Source organism: Salmo trutta, chromosome 39 (assembly GCF_901001165.1).
Source record: "Salmo trutta chromosome 39, fSalTru1.1, whole genome shotgun sequence".
Lineage (NCBI taxonomy): Eukaryota > Metazoa > Chordata > Actinopteri > Salmoniformes > Salmonidae > Salmo > Salmo trutta.
In genome coordinates, this window is record NC_042995.1 from 16,730,292 (window position 1) to 16,749,911 (window position 19,620).

The window sequence follows — 19,620 nt, forward strand, 5'->3', positions numbered from 1 at the left end:
AATACCATTGTTGGACTTGTACCATAGCTGGACTAACCCCATAGTTAAACACTACGTGACAACTATGACGACCCACCACGTTTAGAGGTCATTCTGAGCAACTAACTCCAGACAACTAACTCCAATACAATGTCAGACTATTTTAATGTGACAGATTTTCTCACCCAATTTAAAATGGGAAGATAAGCGCTCATTATGAAAATCCACGGGTTATTCTCGTAAGGCAGTGCATTGAATGACTATCTCCTAATTATGACATCAGTTCTGAGCTGAGTGGTGCTGAGTGGTGAATTCTTTTACATACTGTCACACCTCAATGAGCCTGTAGTATGATGAAAATGATCATATAGTAAGGGGGAAATGGACTCTCGAAGCAGTTGTCATTCTTCACGGTCAGAGAACAGACAAAGACTTCATCCTTCCTTCATTTTAAATGTTGGAGAGATACAAATGTGTCTTTCAATACAGTCAAGGTTGACTGATGAAGTGACACACCAAGAGATAGGTATATACTCTCCAATGAAGAGGAGAAAGAAAAGAGGAGAGAAGGTTTGCAATAAAGATTTCTCAACACAAAAGATTTAAAAACAGAGATGGCTAATGAACCAAAGACCGAGTCATTTTTTGGGGTGTAAATTAAAATTGGCTCCTAATTTGAAACCTGTGGCAAAGTCTGTGGCATTAAAATCTTTGGCATTGTGTCAATGGGTACGGCAGTGCAATCTGATGGTAGCATACACAGAATGTATCTAGGCCTATATAGGTTGTGTCTGACCTGTGTCATGCTACAGTGGTACAGTAAGCTGGTGGTGCCTACTGGTCTGTTGCCATGGAAACGTTGCCATGGCGCGTGGGACGGTGGTGTGTTTGCGCGCGCATGTCTGTGCCTGTGTCAGTGTGTGTGTGTCAGTGTGTATGTATATATGTGTGCGTGCGTGCGTGCGTAGGGGCTGCGTGTTACCTGGAGAAGTGCTGCTGTAGCGAAACCATCTGCGCTCGGCCCAGCTCTGACTCGTCCGTCACCTCCCGAAGCCGCTTCTCACTGTACAATCGCAGGCGTCGCTCTTCCTCTACCACGTGAATCAGCTTTTGTCGCTGTGGGAAAAAGGACAGAGTCAGGTTGGCTGCTGGTTGTCAACAAAACAGCTAAATGTAACAGGTGTTGTTACTAGTCAACACAGGTAGAGAGATAGAAAAGCTACCAGCAACATAGACCAAAGTCTGCGACTATCTACATGTCACAAATATCTATTTCATAATATCTACGTCATAATATCCGTTTCATAATATCTATTTCATAATATCTACGTCATAACATCTATATAACATCTACAGTTGAAGTCGGAAGTTTACATACACTTAGGTTGGAGTCATTAAAACTTGTTTTTCAACCACTACAAACATTTCTTGTTAACGAACTATAGTTTTGGCAAGTCGGTTAGGACATCTACTTTGTGCATGACACAAGTAATTTTTCCAACAATTGTTTACAGACAGATTATTTCACTTATAATTCACTGTATCACAATTCCAGTGGGTCAGAAGTTTACATACACTAAGTTGACTGTGCCTTTAAACAGCTTAAACAATTTCCAAACGCCTGAAGGTACCATGTTCATCTGTACAAACTAAGTACGCAAGTATAAACACCATGGGACCACGCAGCTGTCATAACACTCAGGAAGAAGACGCGTTCTGTCTCCTAGAGATTAACGTACTTTGGTGCAAAAAGTGCAAATCAATCCCAAAACAACAGCAAAGGACCTTGTGAAGATGCTGGAGGAAACAGGTACAAAAGTATCTATATCCACAGTAAAATGAGTCCTATATCGACATAACCTGAAAGGCCACTCAGCAAGGAAGAAGCCACTGCCCCAAAACCGCCATAAAAAAGCCAGACTATGGTTTTCAACTGCACATGAGGACAAAGATCGTACTTTTTGGAGAAATGTCCTCTGGTCCGATGAAACAAAAATAGAACTGTTTGGCCATAATGACCATCGTTATATTTGAAGGAAAAAGTGGGAGGCTTGCAAGCCAAAGAACACCATCCCAACCGTGAAGCACGGGGGTGGCAGCATCATGTTGTGGTGGTGCTTTGCTGCAGGAGGGACTGGTGCACTTCACAAAATAGATGGCATCATGAGGCAGGAAAATGATGTGGATATATTGAAGCAACATCTCAAGACATCAGTCAGGAAGTTAAAGCTTGGTCGCAAATGGGTCTTCCAAATGGACAATGACCCCAAGCATAATTCCCTGACCTCAATCCTATAGAAAATGTGTGGACAGAATTGAAAAAGTGTGTGCAAACAAGGAGGCCTACAAACCTGACTCAGTTACACCAGCTCTGTCAGGAGGAATGGGCCAAAAATCACCAAACTTATTGTGGGAAGCTTGTGGAAGGCTACCCAAAACGTTTAACCCAAGTTAAACAATTTAAAGGCAATGCTACCAAATACTAATTGAGTGTATGTAAACCTCTGACTCACTGGGAATGTGATGAAAGAAATAAAAGCTGAAATAAATAATTCTCTACTATTATTCTGACATTTCACATTCTTAAAATAAAGTGATGATCCTAACTGACCTAAGACAGGGAATTTTTACTAGGATTAAATGTCAGGAATTGTGAAAAACTGAGTTTAAATGTATTTGGCTAAGGTGTATGTAAACTTCCGACTTCAACTGTATATTAAGACATCCATATCTATAGTCAACTTCCCATGGCCTTGTAGTCCATGTTGACGCATCCACTACAATGTTCACTGTGAATGACACATATGATGAAATGTACATTACACCCTCTATTGTAAGACAGCCATAGTCAGCTACCCATGGCCTTGGTGGCTACATGCTGTGTAGGAGGCAGTTAGCGGTTGGGCCAGTATCTGAAAAGTTGCTGGTTTGAATCCCCGAGCCAACAAGGTGGAAAGAATCTGCCATTCTGCCCTTGAGCAAGGCAGTTAACCCCGAACAACAACTGCTCCGGGCGCCGTTGACGTCGAGTCAGGGGGGTTGGGTTAAATGCAGAAGACACATTTAGGTTGAATGCATTTAGCTGTGCAACTGACTAGGTATCGCCTTTTCCTTCCTTCCATTCGAGGCATCCCCTATAACTATAGCCTTCACTGGGAATGAGATATATCATGGAATGTCCATAAAACATACTGTAAAGAACGGTTATCGGTATCTGCATTTATTCGAGGCACGATTTTCCTTTGCTATAATCACAGCCCCTAATATTGTACTGTATGTTTTAGTATTCGAGTGAAGAGGAAATTCAGCCACTCTTGGTGGACATGAGGAGGATATGTCCAATTTCCTCTTCGGTTTTCTCCTCAATTCATGCACATTAGTTGGAGAGCGAGGTAGGGGAAGTGTTCGTTTCACTTTGTACCATTATTGTGTTCAACACAGTGTCACTGTGTAGTAAACAACCTTATATTTTGGCAATAAGCTTATTACACCCTAGACAGAGGGATGGTTGAGTGGTTAAACCTACTGTACGGCTAAGAGGCTTACCCAGCATGTAGTGATAAATAGTTACATCTGTCACTTACTTTAACTAGGTGGATTTTCCCATATGGAGACAGAGTATAGTTAAGTGCACTAACTTTCTCCATATCATGTCTTCAGTGTTAAAGTATCTTCAAGTGAAATCCCCACACTCAACTAGCTTGTGGAAGTTTAGATGTAAAGCCGGCAGTGTTTGTCCCACAAAACCTTACCACAGAACCCCGACAGTATCTTTGACTTGAAACTTCTTCCTTGATATGGTCGGACAGGAAGGCAGGCAGGCCGCATAGCCTTTGAAGTGTAGAATCTGAACCGAGGACAGTTTCCTCTTTGGAGTAACTTCTGAGGCTTCAGGACATGGTGCATGTTCCAATTAGGGTCATAGAAAAAAATTGGATGTTCAGAAGCTTTTCTGCTTTTAGAGACTCTGTAGAAAAAGTTGATCATCTTTCAGCAGTGAGCCTGCAGTGGAGTCTTTTAAAAACCATGTTTAGTAAAGACAAATCTAGCATTAGTGCAGTCGTTTTCCACTGTGATTCTGGCAGCAGGGTTTAAGCTTTAACTTACACTGAGTGTACAAAACATTAAGGACACCTGCTCTTTCCATGACATAGACTGACCAGGAGAATCCAGGTGAAAGCTATGATCCCTTATTGATGTCACTTGCTAAGACAGGTTAAAGAAGGATTTTTAAGCCTTGATACAATTGAGACATGGATTGTGTATCAGGGTTAGGTCAGAAGGGTTCAAGATGAACTTATTACCACAGCTGCAATAGGATTGTGAGTTTGCTCAACAATTTATTTTTATTTTTTTAAAGCATACTCAAAATCCTATTGCAGCTGGTTGCCTTACAATTGTTCATTTGAATCAACAGCTTATTATTACAGTGCAGAGTGCTGCATTACACTGGGTATCCATTTTGTGCCATGGCAACCGGGATGGCTTTAGGAGCTCTAATTAAAAACATGATATCGTTCTCCTGCACTGTAGAATTACAAATGCACCGCTAAAATAGATGTTATGAAATGCAGTTGAAGTCGGAAGTTTACATACACCCTAGCAAAATAGATTTAAAGTCAGTTTTTCACAATTCCTGACATTTAATCAGAGTAAAAAAAATCCCTGTTTTAGGTCAGTTAGGATCACCAAATTTTTTTCCTGAGGTCTTGGCTGATTTCTTTAGATTTTTCCATGATGTCAAGCAAAGTGTGAAGGTAGGCCTTGAAATACATCTTCTGGAATTTTCTTCTGGAATTTTCCAAGCTGTTTAAAGGCATAGTCAACTTAGTGTATGCAAACTTCTGACCCACTGGAATTGTGGTAAAAATTACTTGTGTCATGCACAAAGTAGATGTCCTAACCAACTTGCCAAAACTATAGTTTGATAACAAGAAATTTGTGGAGTGGTTGAAAAACGAGTTTTAATGACTCCAACCTAAGTGTATGTAAACTTCTGACTTTAACTGTATATTACTATATGGATGTCTTACTACAGTGGCAAGAAAAAGTATAAATTGGTGATTAAATTTGATCTGATCTTCATCTAAGACAACAATAGACAAACATAGTGTGTTTAAACTAATAACTCACAAATTTAGTATTTTTCTTTTCAATATTGAATTCATCATTTAAACATTCACTGTGTAGGTTGGGAAAAGTATGTGAACTTGTAGGCTAATGTTCTCCTCCGAAAGCTAATTGGAGTCAGGAGTCAGCTAACCTGGAGTCCAATCAATGAGACGAGATTGGAGATAGAGCTGCCTTGCCCTATAGAAAACACTCACAAAATTTAAGATTGCTATTCACAAGAAGCATTGCCTGATGTGAACCATGCCTCAAAAAAAAGAGATCTCAGAAGACCTAAGATTAAGAATTGTTGACTTGCATAAAGCTGGAAAGGGTTACAAAAGTATCTCTAAAAGCTTGATGTGCATCAGTCCACGGTAAGACAAATTGTCTATAAATGGAGAAAGTTCATCACTGTTGCTACTCTCCCTAGGAGTGGCCATCCTGCAAAGATGACTGCATGGACACAGCATGTTCAATGAGGTTAAGAAGAATCATAGAGTATCAGCTAAAGACTTACAGTAATCTCTGGAACATGCTACCATCTCTGACAAGTCTACGATACGTAAAACACTAAGCAAGAATGGGGTTCATGGGAGGACACCACAGAAGAAGCCACTGCTGTCCAAAAAAAAACATTGCTGCACATCTGAAGTAAGCAAAAGTGCACCTGGATGTTCCAAAATATTCTGTGGACAGATCAAACTACAGTTGAGTTGTTTGGAAGGAACACACAACCCTATGTGTGGAGAAAAAAAGGCACAGCACACCAACATCAAAACCTCATCCCAACTGTAAAGTATGGTGGAGGGAGCATCATGGCTTGGGCTGCTTTGCTGCATCAGGGTCTGGACAGCTTGCTATCATCAACGGAAAAATGAATTCCCAAGTTTATCAAGATATTTTGGAGGAGAATGTTAGGCTATTTGTCTGCCGATTGAAGCGCAACTGAAGTTGGGTGATGTAACAGGACAACGACCCAAAACACAGAAGTAAATCAACAACAGAATGGCTTCAACAGAAGAAAATACACCTTCTGGAGTGGCCCAGTCAGAGTCATGACCTCAACCCGATTAAGATGCTGTGGCATGACCTCAAGAAAGAAGTTCACACCAGACATCCCAATTGCCACTGTATGCATCTCACTATATGGATGTCTCCCTATATGGACATCTTATAAAAGCACAAGTTCCATCTCCTGACTACCTTCTGTTCTCTGTACTGTTGTCCTGAACGGGGTCAGTTAGAGACTGCATCTGGATAGAAACACTAAAAGGTGCTTAATAATAAATACATTGGTCGGCCATTTATATATAGTGCTGAGTCACTGTAATTGAGTGAATAACCTTGTCCAAACTAGTTCAACATTCCATGTGGCATAGAGCCTTAGAGCAAACAAAGAAAGGCCTTTCCTTCACCTCTATTAAAAAATATATAGGTATAAAATATTTACCTTCGTGGCGATTACATATAAAACATGAGTTCATTTGAAAAAGCAAAAATGAACAAAGCTTTTTAATCCTCATTATGTTATTTCTGATATATGCAATACTACCAATATCTTGTTCATTAGGTTGTCCATTGCATGGTAACCAAGATGGAATTGAAAGCAGACAATTTCACAAGACAAGTACTGCAGGGCCATCTAGTGGCTATTGAACAACACTCGAGCTCAAGCAGCGTGCAGGAGAGGAACTAACCAAGGAGTCTACCGTAACACAAACGAGGCTCCTTACCACATGAATGACACATTTCAAACCTCCATATATACTACGGAGGCCTTAATATAGCAAATCTGTATTACTCTCAAATCAAACTGCCTATATAACTGTACATCAAATCAACCCCTATACCCTACCCCTAGACAAGTACTAAGGGTTAGTGTGAATATCAAATCAACCCCTATACCCTACCCCTAGACACTACTAAGGGTTAGTGTGAATACCAAATCAACCCCTATACCCTACCCCTAGACACTACTAATGGTTAGTGTGAATACCAAATCAACCCCTATACCCTACCCCTAGACACTACTAATGGTTAGTGTGAATACCAAATCAACCCCTATACCCTACCCCTAGACACTACTAAGGGTTAGTGTGAATACCAAATCAACCCCTATACCCTACCCATAGTCACTATTACCCTACTCCTAGACATTACATTTGAAACCCTACTTCTTCAAAGAGTATCTTAAATAATCCCACAGCACCCTTCCTCGTACCAACTCTTCCCCTTCCCCCCAAAAGTGCCTAACACTCGCACTTGACCCCCCCCCCCTAGCACTGACTTTGCTGATAGCTACTTTATTGAGGAATCATGTACTTACGATGACTGAGATATGTGGTTGTCTTAAGATGATTGCACTAACTGTAAGTTGCTCTGGATAAGAGTGTCTTCTAAATGACAACAATTAAAAAAATGTTAATCTCTAAAAGAGAAAGACAAAGTAACACTGAATGAAAAAGGTGCCCCACACTACTGCAACACCACAACCAGGACAGTTTCCAGACAAAAAATATATATAATAAATTAAATACAAAACAATGACAAAACCGTTTTTTCCCAAGGGGGGAAACCTCTTGGCTCCTTTAGTTGTGAGCCCAGTGTGTTGGAGTTGAAGTCGTCAAATAAATAACCATGTTTCACTCTAACTCTGTGACTTGGCCCAAGACTTTAATTCGCTGAAGCAGTTGAGCATTAAACCCTATTCACAACTAAAACCAGCCCCAGCTCTTCAACACGACCGTAAATCCAGGGATACTATGTGGAGCGGCTTTTACGCACCAGGGAGCCTCTCCATCGCACGTAATGGCTGCCGTAAATAACACGCCACTACAGGAACATAAACCCACTATCACAGGGCTGGTGCCAAGTTAGAGCTGGACCAAACCCAAACGAGTTCCTTTACCATGACTAGTTAGACCGGAGTTGAACAACTGAACATGAGTTGAAGTAATAACTTTAGAAAGTTTAGTGACCTTTTTGGGAACTAGACCTTTTCTCTTCCAGAAGAGATGGGTTTTCTATCATAAAATGAGCCAACTCTAACATAAACAGGTTTAAACACAGGCACAGTGCAAAAAACAAAAACATCTAATCAGAAAATTAAAGGTAAATTGCAGTATTTTGATTTAATATTTAAGGGATTCAAGGAGTTACAAACAATTGACAAAACATATTGTACTGTCGACCGATTGTTCAAATTGCCTAAAGATGCTTACTGTATGTTAAAATCACCTCTATATGCAAAGGTCCAATTTGCCTCAAACATAACTGCAAATGACACTTCAGTGATTTGGCCTGGGTTCCTACAATTGTCCATTGTCCCTGCCTTTTGCTAACCACATCTACTTAAACACCCCAGGTAGAACAACCATGCAATAAAAAAAAAAAATGTCTCAACCCCAAATGGCACCCTATTGCTTACATACTACTCGATAATCTCCCTAAGGGCCGTGGTCAAAAGTAGTGCACTACATAGGGAATAGGGTGCCATTTGGAACGCGTCCCTACGTCTGCATACTAAGCCTTGCCAAGAGCTTCAACAACAACACACTTAGAACAGCATACATTATATTAAAAGCAGTCTTCTGCTTTTGTTCAATGTATAAATTCTGCCACTTAACAAGGCCCAGATCCGTAAAATCCAACTTTAAGATATCTTTACGTTGCCAGAAAATCCTAGCGAGACATTACACTATTTCACAGCTGAAGTATTTACTGTCCACAGACTTTATATGCGTATGGCAATTGGCCTTGCCCAGTGATACCAAGCCTAATAATTGAAAGCATACTCTAACGTGCTAAAACCAACCACTAACATTAAACTGCAGCTAGACTAGACTACATGCAGTCTTTTCAAAAAGAGGATCAACTCGATGTGAGAAAAACTGTTCAGGCAATCAGTAGAAAAATTAGCATAATCATTATTTCTAAAGCAACATTTACTTTGATGTCTCAAGTGACAAAAAAAAGGATTATACCTCTGATTATGATTAGTTTACTACCATGCAAGCTGTCTTTACGGATGTTCTTCCCTCTCTGTCCAGTAGATGGCCTTCTCTTCCTAAGAAAACACATCTGTCAAGGCCCATATTCACAAAGTGTCTCAGAGTAGGAGTGCTGATCTAGGATCAAGTCCTCCTTGTCCATATAATCATATTCATTATGATCTAAAAGGGAAAACTGATCCAAGAACAATACTGTATCGGTTACTTTTGTCACATTTAATGTCTCCTCCTTTACCCTTATCAGTCATATAATCTGTCAGATGAGATGCTTTATGGTTCTGCTGACTCCTCAAGGTTTGGAGAGTGGCTCTGCCTAGGGATTGTAGCTGGGTATTCAGGATTAACTTTGAACTCAATGGGATTATCATGCTATTACCTGGGAAGGTATGGTGGGGAAATAAGCAAGGCCCGTGATTTCATCCAAATATTACTACAGTATTGTTCGGTGAAAAGTGAAAACATTGGACTACCTAGTCAGCTGCACAACTGAATACATTCAACCGAAATGTGTCTTCTGCATTTAACCCAACCCCTGTGAAACGAGGCACGGGATATGGAGCCTGGTGTATGCATACGATCCATCATTATCAACATATATACTTATGGTATAAACATAGAATCATTACTTCAGATCAGGTCTCTGTCATAATATACAGCATATGGAACTGGGCTTGATTGCTCCATGCTATAGTAACCCAGTTGCACTAGACACAGTCCTAGCATGGCTGTGTAATTCTATAACATTGTGTTGTCATTTATTCATAAGGGACAGACAGACAGGGTTCTCAGTAGTGAATTACTAGACCTTCCGTAACCCCCTGATACCCCTCCATGATCCGGAGGAGATTTTAAATTAATTAGAGACGACTGCGTCTCTCAAGGCCACGTTGTGCACCAGCTGCAGTCTGTGCAATGTTATCAGTGAATGTGTGTGTGTGTGTGTGTAGGGGTGATGGGGTGGGGAGAGAGAGGGTGTGTGTGTGTGTGTGTGTGTGTGTGTGTGTGTGTGTGTGTGTGTGTGTGTGTGTGTGTGTGTGTGTGCGTGCGTGCGTGTGTGTGCGTGTGCCCCTCTCTCACTCAATAATCTCTTCATTACACAGTGCACCTCAGTATGAGGCTGGGAGGCTCTCGCTGAATCAAAGGTCTGGAGGATATCTCCTTGGCCCAGTACTGCAACACAAACATCAGGGACACAAAGCACCATGCAGGTTCCTCCTCCTTCATCAATAATACATGTTGTTTACTGTCTGCCTGCCAGGCTAGCAGTATATTGACCAGCCTGGATTCTGCCGGAAGAAGTGGCACAAGGGGATTTGTCTGACAGGCAAACTGTAGGCTAAACAATGTGTGTTCGCTACAATACAGAATACAGGTACTTACCTTCTATTATGACAACAACAACAACAGAATGCTTTAAAAAGTAGCATGTCATGTAGCATGTCATGTAGCATGTCATGTAGAATTTAATGTAGCATGTCATGTAGCATGTCATGTAGCATGTCATGTAGAATTTAATGTAGCATGTCATGTAGCATGTCATGTAGCATGTCATGTAGCATGTCATGTAGCATGTCATGTAGCATGTCATGTAGCATGTCATGTAGCATGTGTAGTATGTCATGTAGCATGTCATGTAGAATGTCATGTAGAATGTGTAGCATGTCATGTAGCATGTCATGTAGCATGTCATGTAGCATGTCATGTAGCATGTCATGTAGCATGTCATGTAGCATGTCATGTAGCATGTTTGCCTGAAGTGCCTTTACTCTCTTAGCCTAACTGCACTGAAATAATACATTTTCGAAATAACAATTTAATTTTAGACAGGTTCTTAGTAGTAGCTCTGCCCTTGGTACATTGAGCAGAGAACAATTACCATAATATCCCTATTTAAATTGCAATATAAAATAATATTCTTGAACATGGCCAGTTGCTAAAATAATACTTATCTTTGAAATACAGAGGATGGTGTAAACTGAACCTCACGCTATTCCCTAGAAATCACTGCCCTACAGATCCCTGGGGAGTCCATAAATTCAATTATCATGCAGGGCCAACCATTACATTAGAGCCTGGCTATTGCTCTCACGTAGGCAGCCACTGCGGATGTACAGTATACACACACCCCGGGATATGGTAAACCGTATGAGTGGCCCATTTATCATTGCCAAGGGACCCACACCCTGTCCATCCACACACAGAAAGAGAAAGAGAGAGAGAGAGAGAGAAAGAAAAAGAGAGAGAGAAAAAAAGAGAGAGCGAGAGGCACACACACACATACAAACACACAGAAACGTAAGCACACACACATCCCAACCCCCCCCCCCCCCACCCCACCCCACGTGCTCCGTCCAGAGACTGCTGGCTCTGTGGAGATGCGATTTAGGCCTGGCTGTCACCACTCGTCACCCAGCTCAATGTGTGAAACCACTATGGGAGAGAGGGATCCCAGTGATGGTCCCCATAATGGTTTCGCACATTGAGATGGGTGACGAGCGGTGACAGCCATCACTGGGATCCCACTCTCCCGGCACATAGCTGATAAGCCCCAATCTGTAGAGACAGCACCTGAGTCCCCAGTGGTCCCCTCGGTCCCCAGTCCCTCACCAGTGTCAAAGATCCTCCAAACAGCTGTCAAAGGCATCTCCATGCTGTCTCCACACAGACCTCAGTCCACCACACAGACTTCAACCATAGAAATACAAGAAATATACTATAAAATGGAAGTAGGCTATTATACTAGCACCATTCTAGAATAGAAGTAATGCTATTTCTATTACTTCAACTCACTATGCAATCCCTTTCTCTCTTTTCCCACTAATGCAGAGCTTATAGCTAGAATGCATAGGCACACTTTTATGGTTCATCAACCATTTGGCCTACTGCACTGTATGTTTGTCCTGATCTCTTTTAAGACTCAGATTTGTAACAGCACCCCGTTTATCTTAAGTGCATTTTCCCCATGAATTACCACTGGTGCATTTGGATCCTTTGGAGTAAATGAGACTGCTGAATAGCCCAGAATGCGATGCTGATGAGAAAATGTTTCAGTCCCGTTCGCTTGAGTTTCATTCAAGCGTGAGCGAATCACATGCAGTAATCAAGGAAGGAGAAATAAAGTGGTGTGAGTGTGTGTGTTTGTAGACTTGCATGTGTGTGAATGTGTCTGTGCATGCAAGCTGTATGCATCTACACTTCATTATGGGTCTATTAAGCTGTGATACCGTGGTGTGCCTCAGAAGGCAAAGAAATAAAGTGTGTTTCACACAAAGTGCAGCATTTATTTTCCCACGTTGTTTAGACAGCCGCTTCCAGTGGTCATAATCTCAGCCAGCGTTTTAAATGGGCCTTTAACGTACAGCCAGAGCAGCAGCAGCACCTAGCGACCTCAGAAGCCAAACATTATTTACTTTTTTCTCTCTCTTTCTCTCACAGGAAACCCAGCATCCTGCCTAGGACTAACTTATCCTGCCTAGGACTAACTTAGACAGAGAGAGACAGAGAGAGAGACAGAGAGAGAGACAGAGAGAGAGACAGAGAGAGAGACAGAGAGAGAGACAGAGAGAGAGACAGAGAGAGAGACAGAGAGAGACAGAGAGAGACAGAGACAGAGACAGAGACAGAGAGACAGAGAGACAGAGACAGACAGACAGACAGACAGACAGACAGACAGACAGACAGACAGACAGACAGACAGACAGACAGACAGACAGACAGACAGACAGACAGACAGACAGACAGACAGACAGACAGAGAGAGAGAGAGAGAGAGAGAGAGAAACACCCAAACACCCACCCACGCATGCATGCCCACACACACTCCCCCCACACTCCCAGGACTCATTAAGCCAGCCAAGCCCAAATACTCCTCTCTCTCTGGGCTGGCTTGGATGTGAAGAATTCCAGAATTCTGAATTCCAGGGGAAACCCACAGCAGCGACTGGTACTGAATGAGAGGGTTTGACTGGAGAAAGACAGGCCACGCTTGTTGGAGTGACTGGGCCTGTGTTCTGCCTTCTCTGAGCATGAACACGACCAGTTAACAGAGCTCATCATCAAATACCTTGTGGGGGATCCAGTGTTTTTCTTCCTGACTGAGTTTGAACGGAAGGTGGCTGGGTGGGGCTGGCTGATTAAACACCCTGCAGGGCTTAAGATAATGTTTAAGCAGTAAACAGCACGTTCAAGGCCTGGCAGGTATGGCTATAACAACATCTCCTTATAACCAATAAACCAATGCATAGAAGTAATGTCTATCATATAGGGACTCAGTATCTTAACCTCAATTCTCATTTAGAAGACCAGGGGCCATATCTATCAAGTGTCTCAGAGTAGGAGTGCTGATTTGAATAGGGTTAGATGGACAGGGTGAGCAACTGATCCTAGATCAGCACTCCTACTCTGAGACACTTGATACATATGTATTGCTTTTTTACAAACTCCTGTAGTTTAAGTTCTGATAACAAACTTTAAATGCCCAATGAAGAATGATACAGAAGTCTAAGGCCCATGTCATTGGCAGTTGCCATGGTTTTGCGCAACTGTACCCCCCAATTTAAAACACTAGCTAAAGTTAAGACTTGTTACTCAGTTGTATTAACATCGAGTGTTGTATTACAAAATCAAAATCCTCTCTCCCTCCCTCCCTCCGCAGAGAAGAGAGCATAACTAGTTAAAGAGGAGGGTCAGAGATGCACACTTCAAAGTCTACAGCATTTAATCTGTAGTCTTCTGGAGGCTGTGTGTGTGTGTGTGTGTGTGTGTGTGTGTGTGTGTGTGTGTGTGTGTGTGTGTGTGTGTGTGTGTGTGTGTGTGTGTGTCGGTATCTGTATATCATTACGTGTCTGTGTGTGTGAGGAGGTTACTCTCTAGTTCACCTTGCCATCACATTAACAATTATCTCCCTGATGCAGCCCTCTCGTTTGATTTCTATTAAAGACCCTAAAGAGCATGCCTGAGCTCCCAGAGGAGAGGAGCATCTCCCAGGCATGTGTGTGTGAGAGGAGGGATAATCCCAATTTCAAAATGGAGCTCAGAGAGACACACACACACACACCCCGCATTCTTCTTTTACCACTCCCTTCCCCTCCTCCTGTCTGGCACAGATAACTCATCCCTCCTTCACCCCCCTTTCCTCACACACACACGGAGTTGTAATTAGCATGGCATCCACTCTCATGACTCGAAGAAGCAGTACTCAGAGAAAGCCTCACACAGCCAGGCAGTAGATATTTCCCTCCTAGCTCTTCACTAAGGTCAAAGGCTGATCAGTCTCTTAGTCTGACTGACTACAGGACGAGGTGCTGACACACAGAGTTTCCCAATGGAGCCTGAGATAAGAGCTATGTGGGAACTTCCTTCTCTTGTGCTGGGACTGTATGGAATTTGCTACAGTGAGCCTCAACAGCGAGAGCCTGCACTGTGTTAAAACATATATGACTCTGATTGCATGGTCACGCCTGACCTTGCAGACGGCTACAGCATGCCTCAGGAACCGCAATGCAGAAATCAATACACTGGGTAGGTCATTCTCCACAGTCACAAACTAACATCCAAGTTTTTTCCAAAGACTCCATGGTAAACATCACTGTCTCAGTGGGGTGCTTCCAGGAAACATTTCTCTTACAATCTACATCGTCATTTAGCAGATGCTTTTATCCAGAGCAACATTTTCATACTGGTCCCATGTGGGAATCAAACCCACAACCCTGGCAGTGCAAGCGCCATGCTCTACCAACTGAGCCGCGCAGGACCATCTATATGTACAGTACAGTATGCTGTCATTGTCATGATGCGTATGCTAGCCACTCTATACAGTATGTAGTGTTGTTCATATCCATGTCTGTTCTACTGTATTTTAGTGTTACGAGCCCAGGCTGTTAACGATATCGGTATTCTCAGGTGGACTTCTAGAATGCTGGAACTCGATACCACTACCACCACGAAAAAGCATTGTAGATATGGCGATCCTAGAGTATGTCAATCTCAAGTCTGCTTCAGGCTTGTTGCCATAGCGCTTTTTTATGAAGCTATTTGGGGCTGTAGTGAATTTACTGCGGCTCTAAACAGCTGAGTCCAAGGCCTGGCTGTCGTTCTAGAGACCGTGGTCAGCTGGTATCTGCTCTGTCACACTGTCGGTCCCCTCTCTGCGAAGCCTACCTCACGCCCTCTGAGTCAGCACGACTGGCTCCCTGGTCTGCTTTCCCCTTGTTATATAACCACTGTGTGTGTCTGTGTGTGCGTGCGTGCGTGTTTAAGCGCTACATTTGACGTCATCCCTGAAATCTGCAGCACTAATGAGCCATAATATGGGTTGATAATAACATTGCGATGGGAGCAAGACCTAGAATTGCCACCCAGAAAAGTACTGCAAGACCCAACGTAAATGTATGTTTTTGGTTGAGGAAAGTTAGCAGTGCAGTGACCTTGGTCGATGACCGAGCAGGACTGGCATGCCTACAACAGTGGGCTGTGGGTTTAAGGCTGATGATGTGTGTGTGGTGTGTCTGTGTGTAAGACAGAGCATCAACAGTACCATTGTTCCTTCGCTTTTGCTTCGTGCGACTTCCCTCTGCAGGCGAGCCACGGCCAGTTTCTCCCTGAACAAAAGATAGAGAGAGAGAGAGAAAGGAAAGGAGAAAATGAGAGAGAGAGAGAGAGAGAGAGAGAGGGAGGGAGAGAGAGAGAGAGAGAAAGAGAACGAGAAAGAGAGCGAGAGAAGGAAAGAAAGAGGGAAAGAGAGCGAGAGGAGGGGAGAAAGAAAGAAAGCGAGAGGGGAGAGCAAGAGAGAGAAAGAGAGAGAGAACAAGAGAGAGAGAGAGAGAGAGAGAACAAGAGAGTGCGAGAACAAGAGGCAAGTGAATAGCTGATCATTTTTCATTGGGACACAGTCAGGCAGGCCTGTCACCTCTCTCTGTCAGTGCTCCACGCACTGTGTTCTGCCAAACAACTAGCTAACAGCACTGTGGTTTACCAACACGTCAACAAACAACAAACAGAAAGGGTCTAGGGGGCAGCAACTAGACACTACACAGTAAACAGAGACACACTAGCCTATGCCTTGATAAAAATAGCACACAAAAAGCACGAAAAGCATTCCACATTGACAACCATAAACATCCACTCAGTCATAGAGATACAGCGTCTAGCGTTCTATTTCTATGAAAACTGTAGAACAGACAACCCCCCAATCTCACGCGAGCTCAATCATTTTGCTAATGAGAGAAAGCGGTGCGCTCATGTACTGGCACTGATAACGATGGCCTCTTTAGAGCTTTTCCCAAGGTATCACTGCCTGACTGACTAACAGTACTCTCGGCCAAGCATGCCTTCCATATTAACAACATACTGTAACATGTTTGAAAGCTACAGACAAGAGGAATTGTACTGCTGCGGTTTCAATGCCAGCCAGTCATCATCATATTGTTACCCCACAAAATAACACTTAGTATTCCATATTACTGTAGCTACCTGTCTGGAAGCAACAGACAACTCCTCTAGGCCAGGCATACCTTCCATATTAGCAACATATCTGAAGGCAGGAAACAAGAAGAGGTACTGTAATGCTGTGGTTTCATTGCCCACCAGCCACCATTGTTAGATTACAAAATAACTCTTAGTATTAGAAATAGGGCGATTTCACGGCATCGGAATTGCGCTGAGACTCCAACAATGAGTTTCTTCTTTGACTTACCTGGGGAAAGTCCTGTGTTAAAAAGACCACCAAGGTAGTAGCTATAGTAGATGAATATGGATATAGTAGATGAATATGGATGTAGTAGATGAATATGGATGGTGAAGTCCCCACTGAATTTGCAGTTTGTAGGACAATACTCGCCAGCGCTAAATAAGAAAGTTCTGGTTTGTTTGTCATCCAACTGCTGTGTGTGAGGAAAGGGAAAGAGAGCCAAATTCAATTACGCAAAGCCTTGGCACGCTGACTGATTGAGAAACATTGGTGCGGTGAATCCGACCGGAAGTTTATGCAGTGAATCTGAGTGTAAGTTGACCTGCCCTATTAAAACACACACACACACACACGCAAACAAAACGTGCACACACACACACACACACACACACACACACACAGTGACTGAGCTGTGAGAAATCGGTGCCCATGTGATCCTATACGCTACACCTGAAACACACGGCAACACACTCACGCTCCAGCTGCGCAGTCCTCTTAGTAACCGTTCCAGTTACTTTGTGTGTGTGTGTGTGTGTGTGTGTGTGTGTGTGTGCGTGTGTGTGCTGTGTCACCTTGTGAGAAACTCCTGAACTTCTGTAACTCGTCACCACATCTACACTGTTTTCCTAACTGGCAACTCATCACATACTGGCATCTCATCACATATCCTGCTGCTACTGTTTATTATCTATCCTGTTGCCTAGTAACCTTACCCCTACCCATACACATATCTACCTCAATTACCTCGTACCTCTGCACAGTGACTCGGTACTGCTACCCCGTGTATATAGCCGAGTTATCGTTACTCATTGTGTATTTATTCCTCCTGTTGTTATCTTTGTATTATTCACATTTTTTCTCTCTCTGCATTGTAGGGAAGTAAGCATTTCCCTGGTAATCTACACCTGTTGTTTATTAAGCAAGCCTTTGTTAGGTCTGCGAGCTAGACATGTAAGGGGTTAAGTTTCAGGCCACTTATTCACAGACATGTTACAGGGGGCAGGAAACTTAAGCTAACTGCGCCCGTTGAGAAAATCATTGGCAAAAATAAAGCCATTTTACATTCTGTGTAAAACATAATTACAGTAATTGGTACATTTTTAACAGGCAGTCAAAACAGTACCTCAACATGGCAACATTAGACTCCAATTTCAGCCCTGAGAATGTGGAGGGGTGGTATTTGAATAGGATCATGTAAGTAAGGGGTGGAAAAAAACGGCCTGGGTAATAGACGACCCATTTAGCATATTTGATCCCGACATCATGTGGCATCTGCATTTCAACCACCTCCCAAGTTAGCCCGTTCTGCTGATCTGTTTCTCTGGGAACAGCTAGGCTAGCCTGTCCATGACCAGCTGTGTAAACCTACCTCTCAAAAGAGGCACAGAATGAGAGTCAGTCCTAAAAGCTATGATGACAAACATTCCAGATATCAGAACTCATCCTCCTTGAGCTGTGATGGTGGTTATAAATAAATAAGGCTGTGTTCCAATATGTCACACAAGCATGCAGTACCACTTACTAGAATGTATTGGGCATGTGTTCTAATTAAATGGTATAGTACTACGGAATTGGAACATGGCCAAGATGTGTTCCAATACTCTGATCCCATGTTTGATCGAACACAGGCAGAAAGGAAGCCTGCTGTATGCTCAGACTGCTAGCTGTCCACAGTTGACCATGTCTTTGTGAAGCTTTTCATCTCAATATTTAATTGAAACCCCAGCTGCGTCCAAACCCTCCTCCCTCCATCCCTGCTTTTTCCCTGCTCTTTGAACACAGTTAGGGACCTTCGGGAGCGAGTGCATTCCAACGGCAGCGACGGGCAGAGAGATCGGGGTTGGCACCTCGCTGGCCTCCAGCAGTTCCCAGTGACCTGGAATCACCTGGCACTGCCCGCACCAGTGCTCAGTCTGTGCCCACAGTCTGCCCACAATATATCCACCACGAGCAGTTGGGGCAGTGTAGAGCAGGAACGCAGCCTGACTAGCTCCACGCTTCAGTGAAGCAGGCCCAACCACATAACACCCCCCGCGGACGCCCCACTGCTTCCCACGCCCCGCACAAGCTGCTGCTGCTGCGAAGGGCAATGGGCCAAGGACCAGGGAGGGCCAATCTCTGCCCCCAGGCTGACACCACGGGCAGGGTAGGGGCAAGGGAGAGCCCCCCAACCATCTCATATCCCACATGCCATCTCATCGCTCGCCCTATAGGGCTAGGGGTACTTTTGGCAATATGTACTGACAGTATGAATGTTATGCCAAAAACGACATTTGATTGGTTACTGCAGGATATGGGATGAGATCTATACTGAAACCTTATTAATCAGGGTCCATATGTTTCTGAACTACATCTGTCACATCTAGTTCTGATCCAGGATCAGCTGTCAGGGTCAGCTGTCAGTTGTCCACCCACCCACGCAATACTTTATGGGTCTTTTCCTCATTGGGATGTTGGTCTTCATGCACCATCACAGCAACATCACCTTCCTTTAGGTTTCATATGACAGCCTAGAATGTGCCAAGGCGAGGCGAGGAAAGGTGTGTGTATGAACACAGATCAAATCAGCCCTGTTTCCCCATACATTCTCCCACATTCTCCAGGCTAACCAATCTTTACCATCTCCAGATTGTTTTCGTCGTCACGCGGAGACAAAGGAGCGCGGCTGCTTTGGCGTCGGAGCATACCCGCGTGCAAAGACATGATCTGGCGAGGGGCAGGAGGATCAATCATTCTCCGGGAGATGTTATTTGCCAACCTGAGCAGACACGTTCGCCCCCAGACACGCTTTGAACTGCATTGTGGGAGGCAGCTCGTTTTGTTGCGTTTTTTT

The 19,620-nt window shown here is 43.4% G+C and overlaps 1 protein-coding gene across 9 annotated transcripts in view; it reads right to left on the minus strand.

Annotated features, from left to right (window-relative positions):
* LOC115179728 (nck-associated protein 5-like) overlaps positions 1-19,620 on the minus strand; it is a 166,449-nt gene that overhangs the window by 72,062 nt on the left and 74,767 nt on the right. For all 9 annotated transcript variants that reach the window (XM_029741424.1, XM_029741423.1, XM_029741428.1 and 6 more), the window contains 2 exons: positions 15,636-15,699; positions 962-1,095 (listed from right to left, as the gene is read on the minus strand). In XM_029741424.1, coding sequence (XP_029597284.1) covers positions 962-1,095; positions 15,636-15,699 — 198 coding nt within the window. The remainder of the gene's footprint in view (positions 1-961; positions 1,096-15,635; positions 15,700-19,620) is intronic.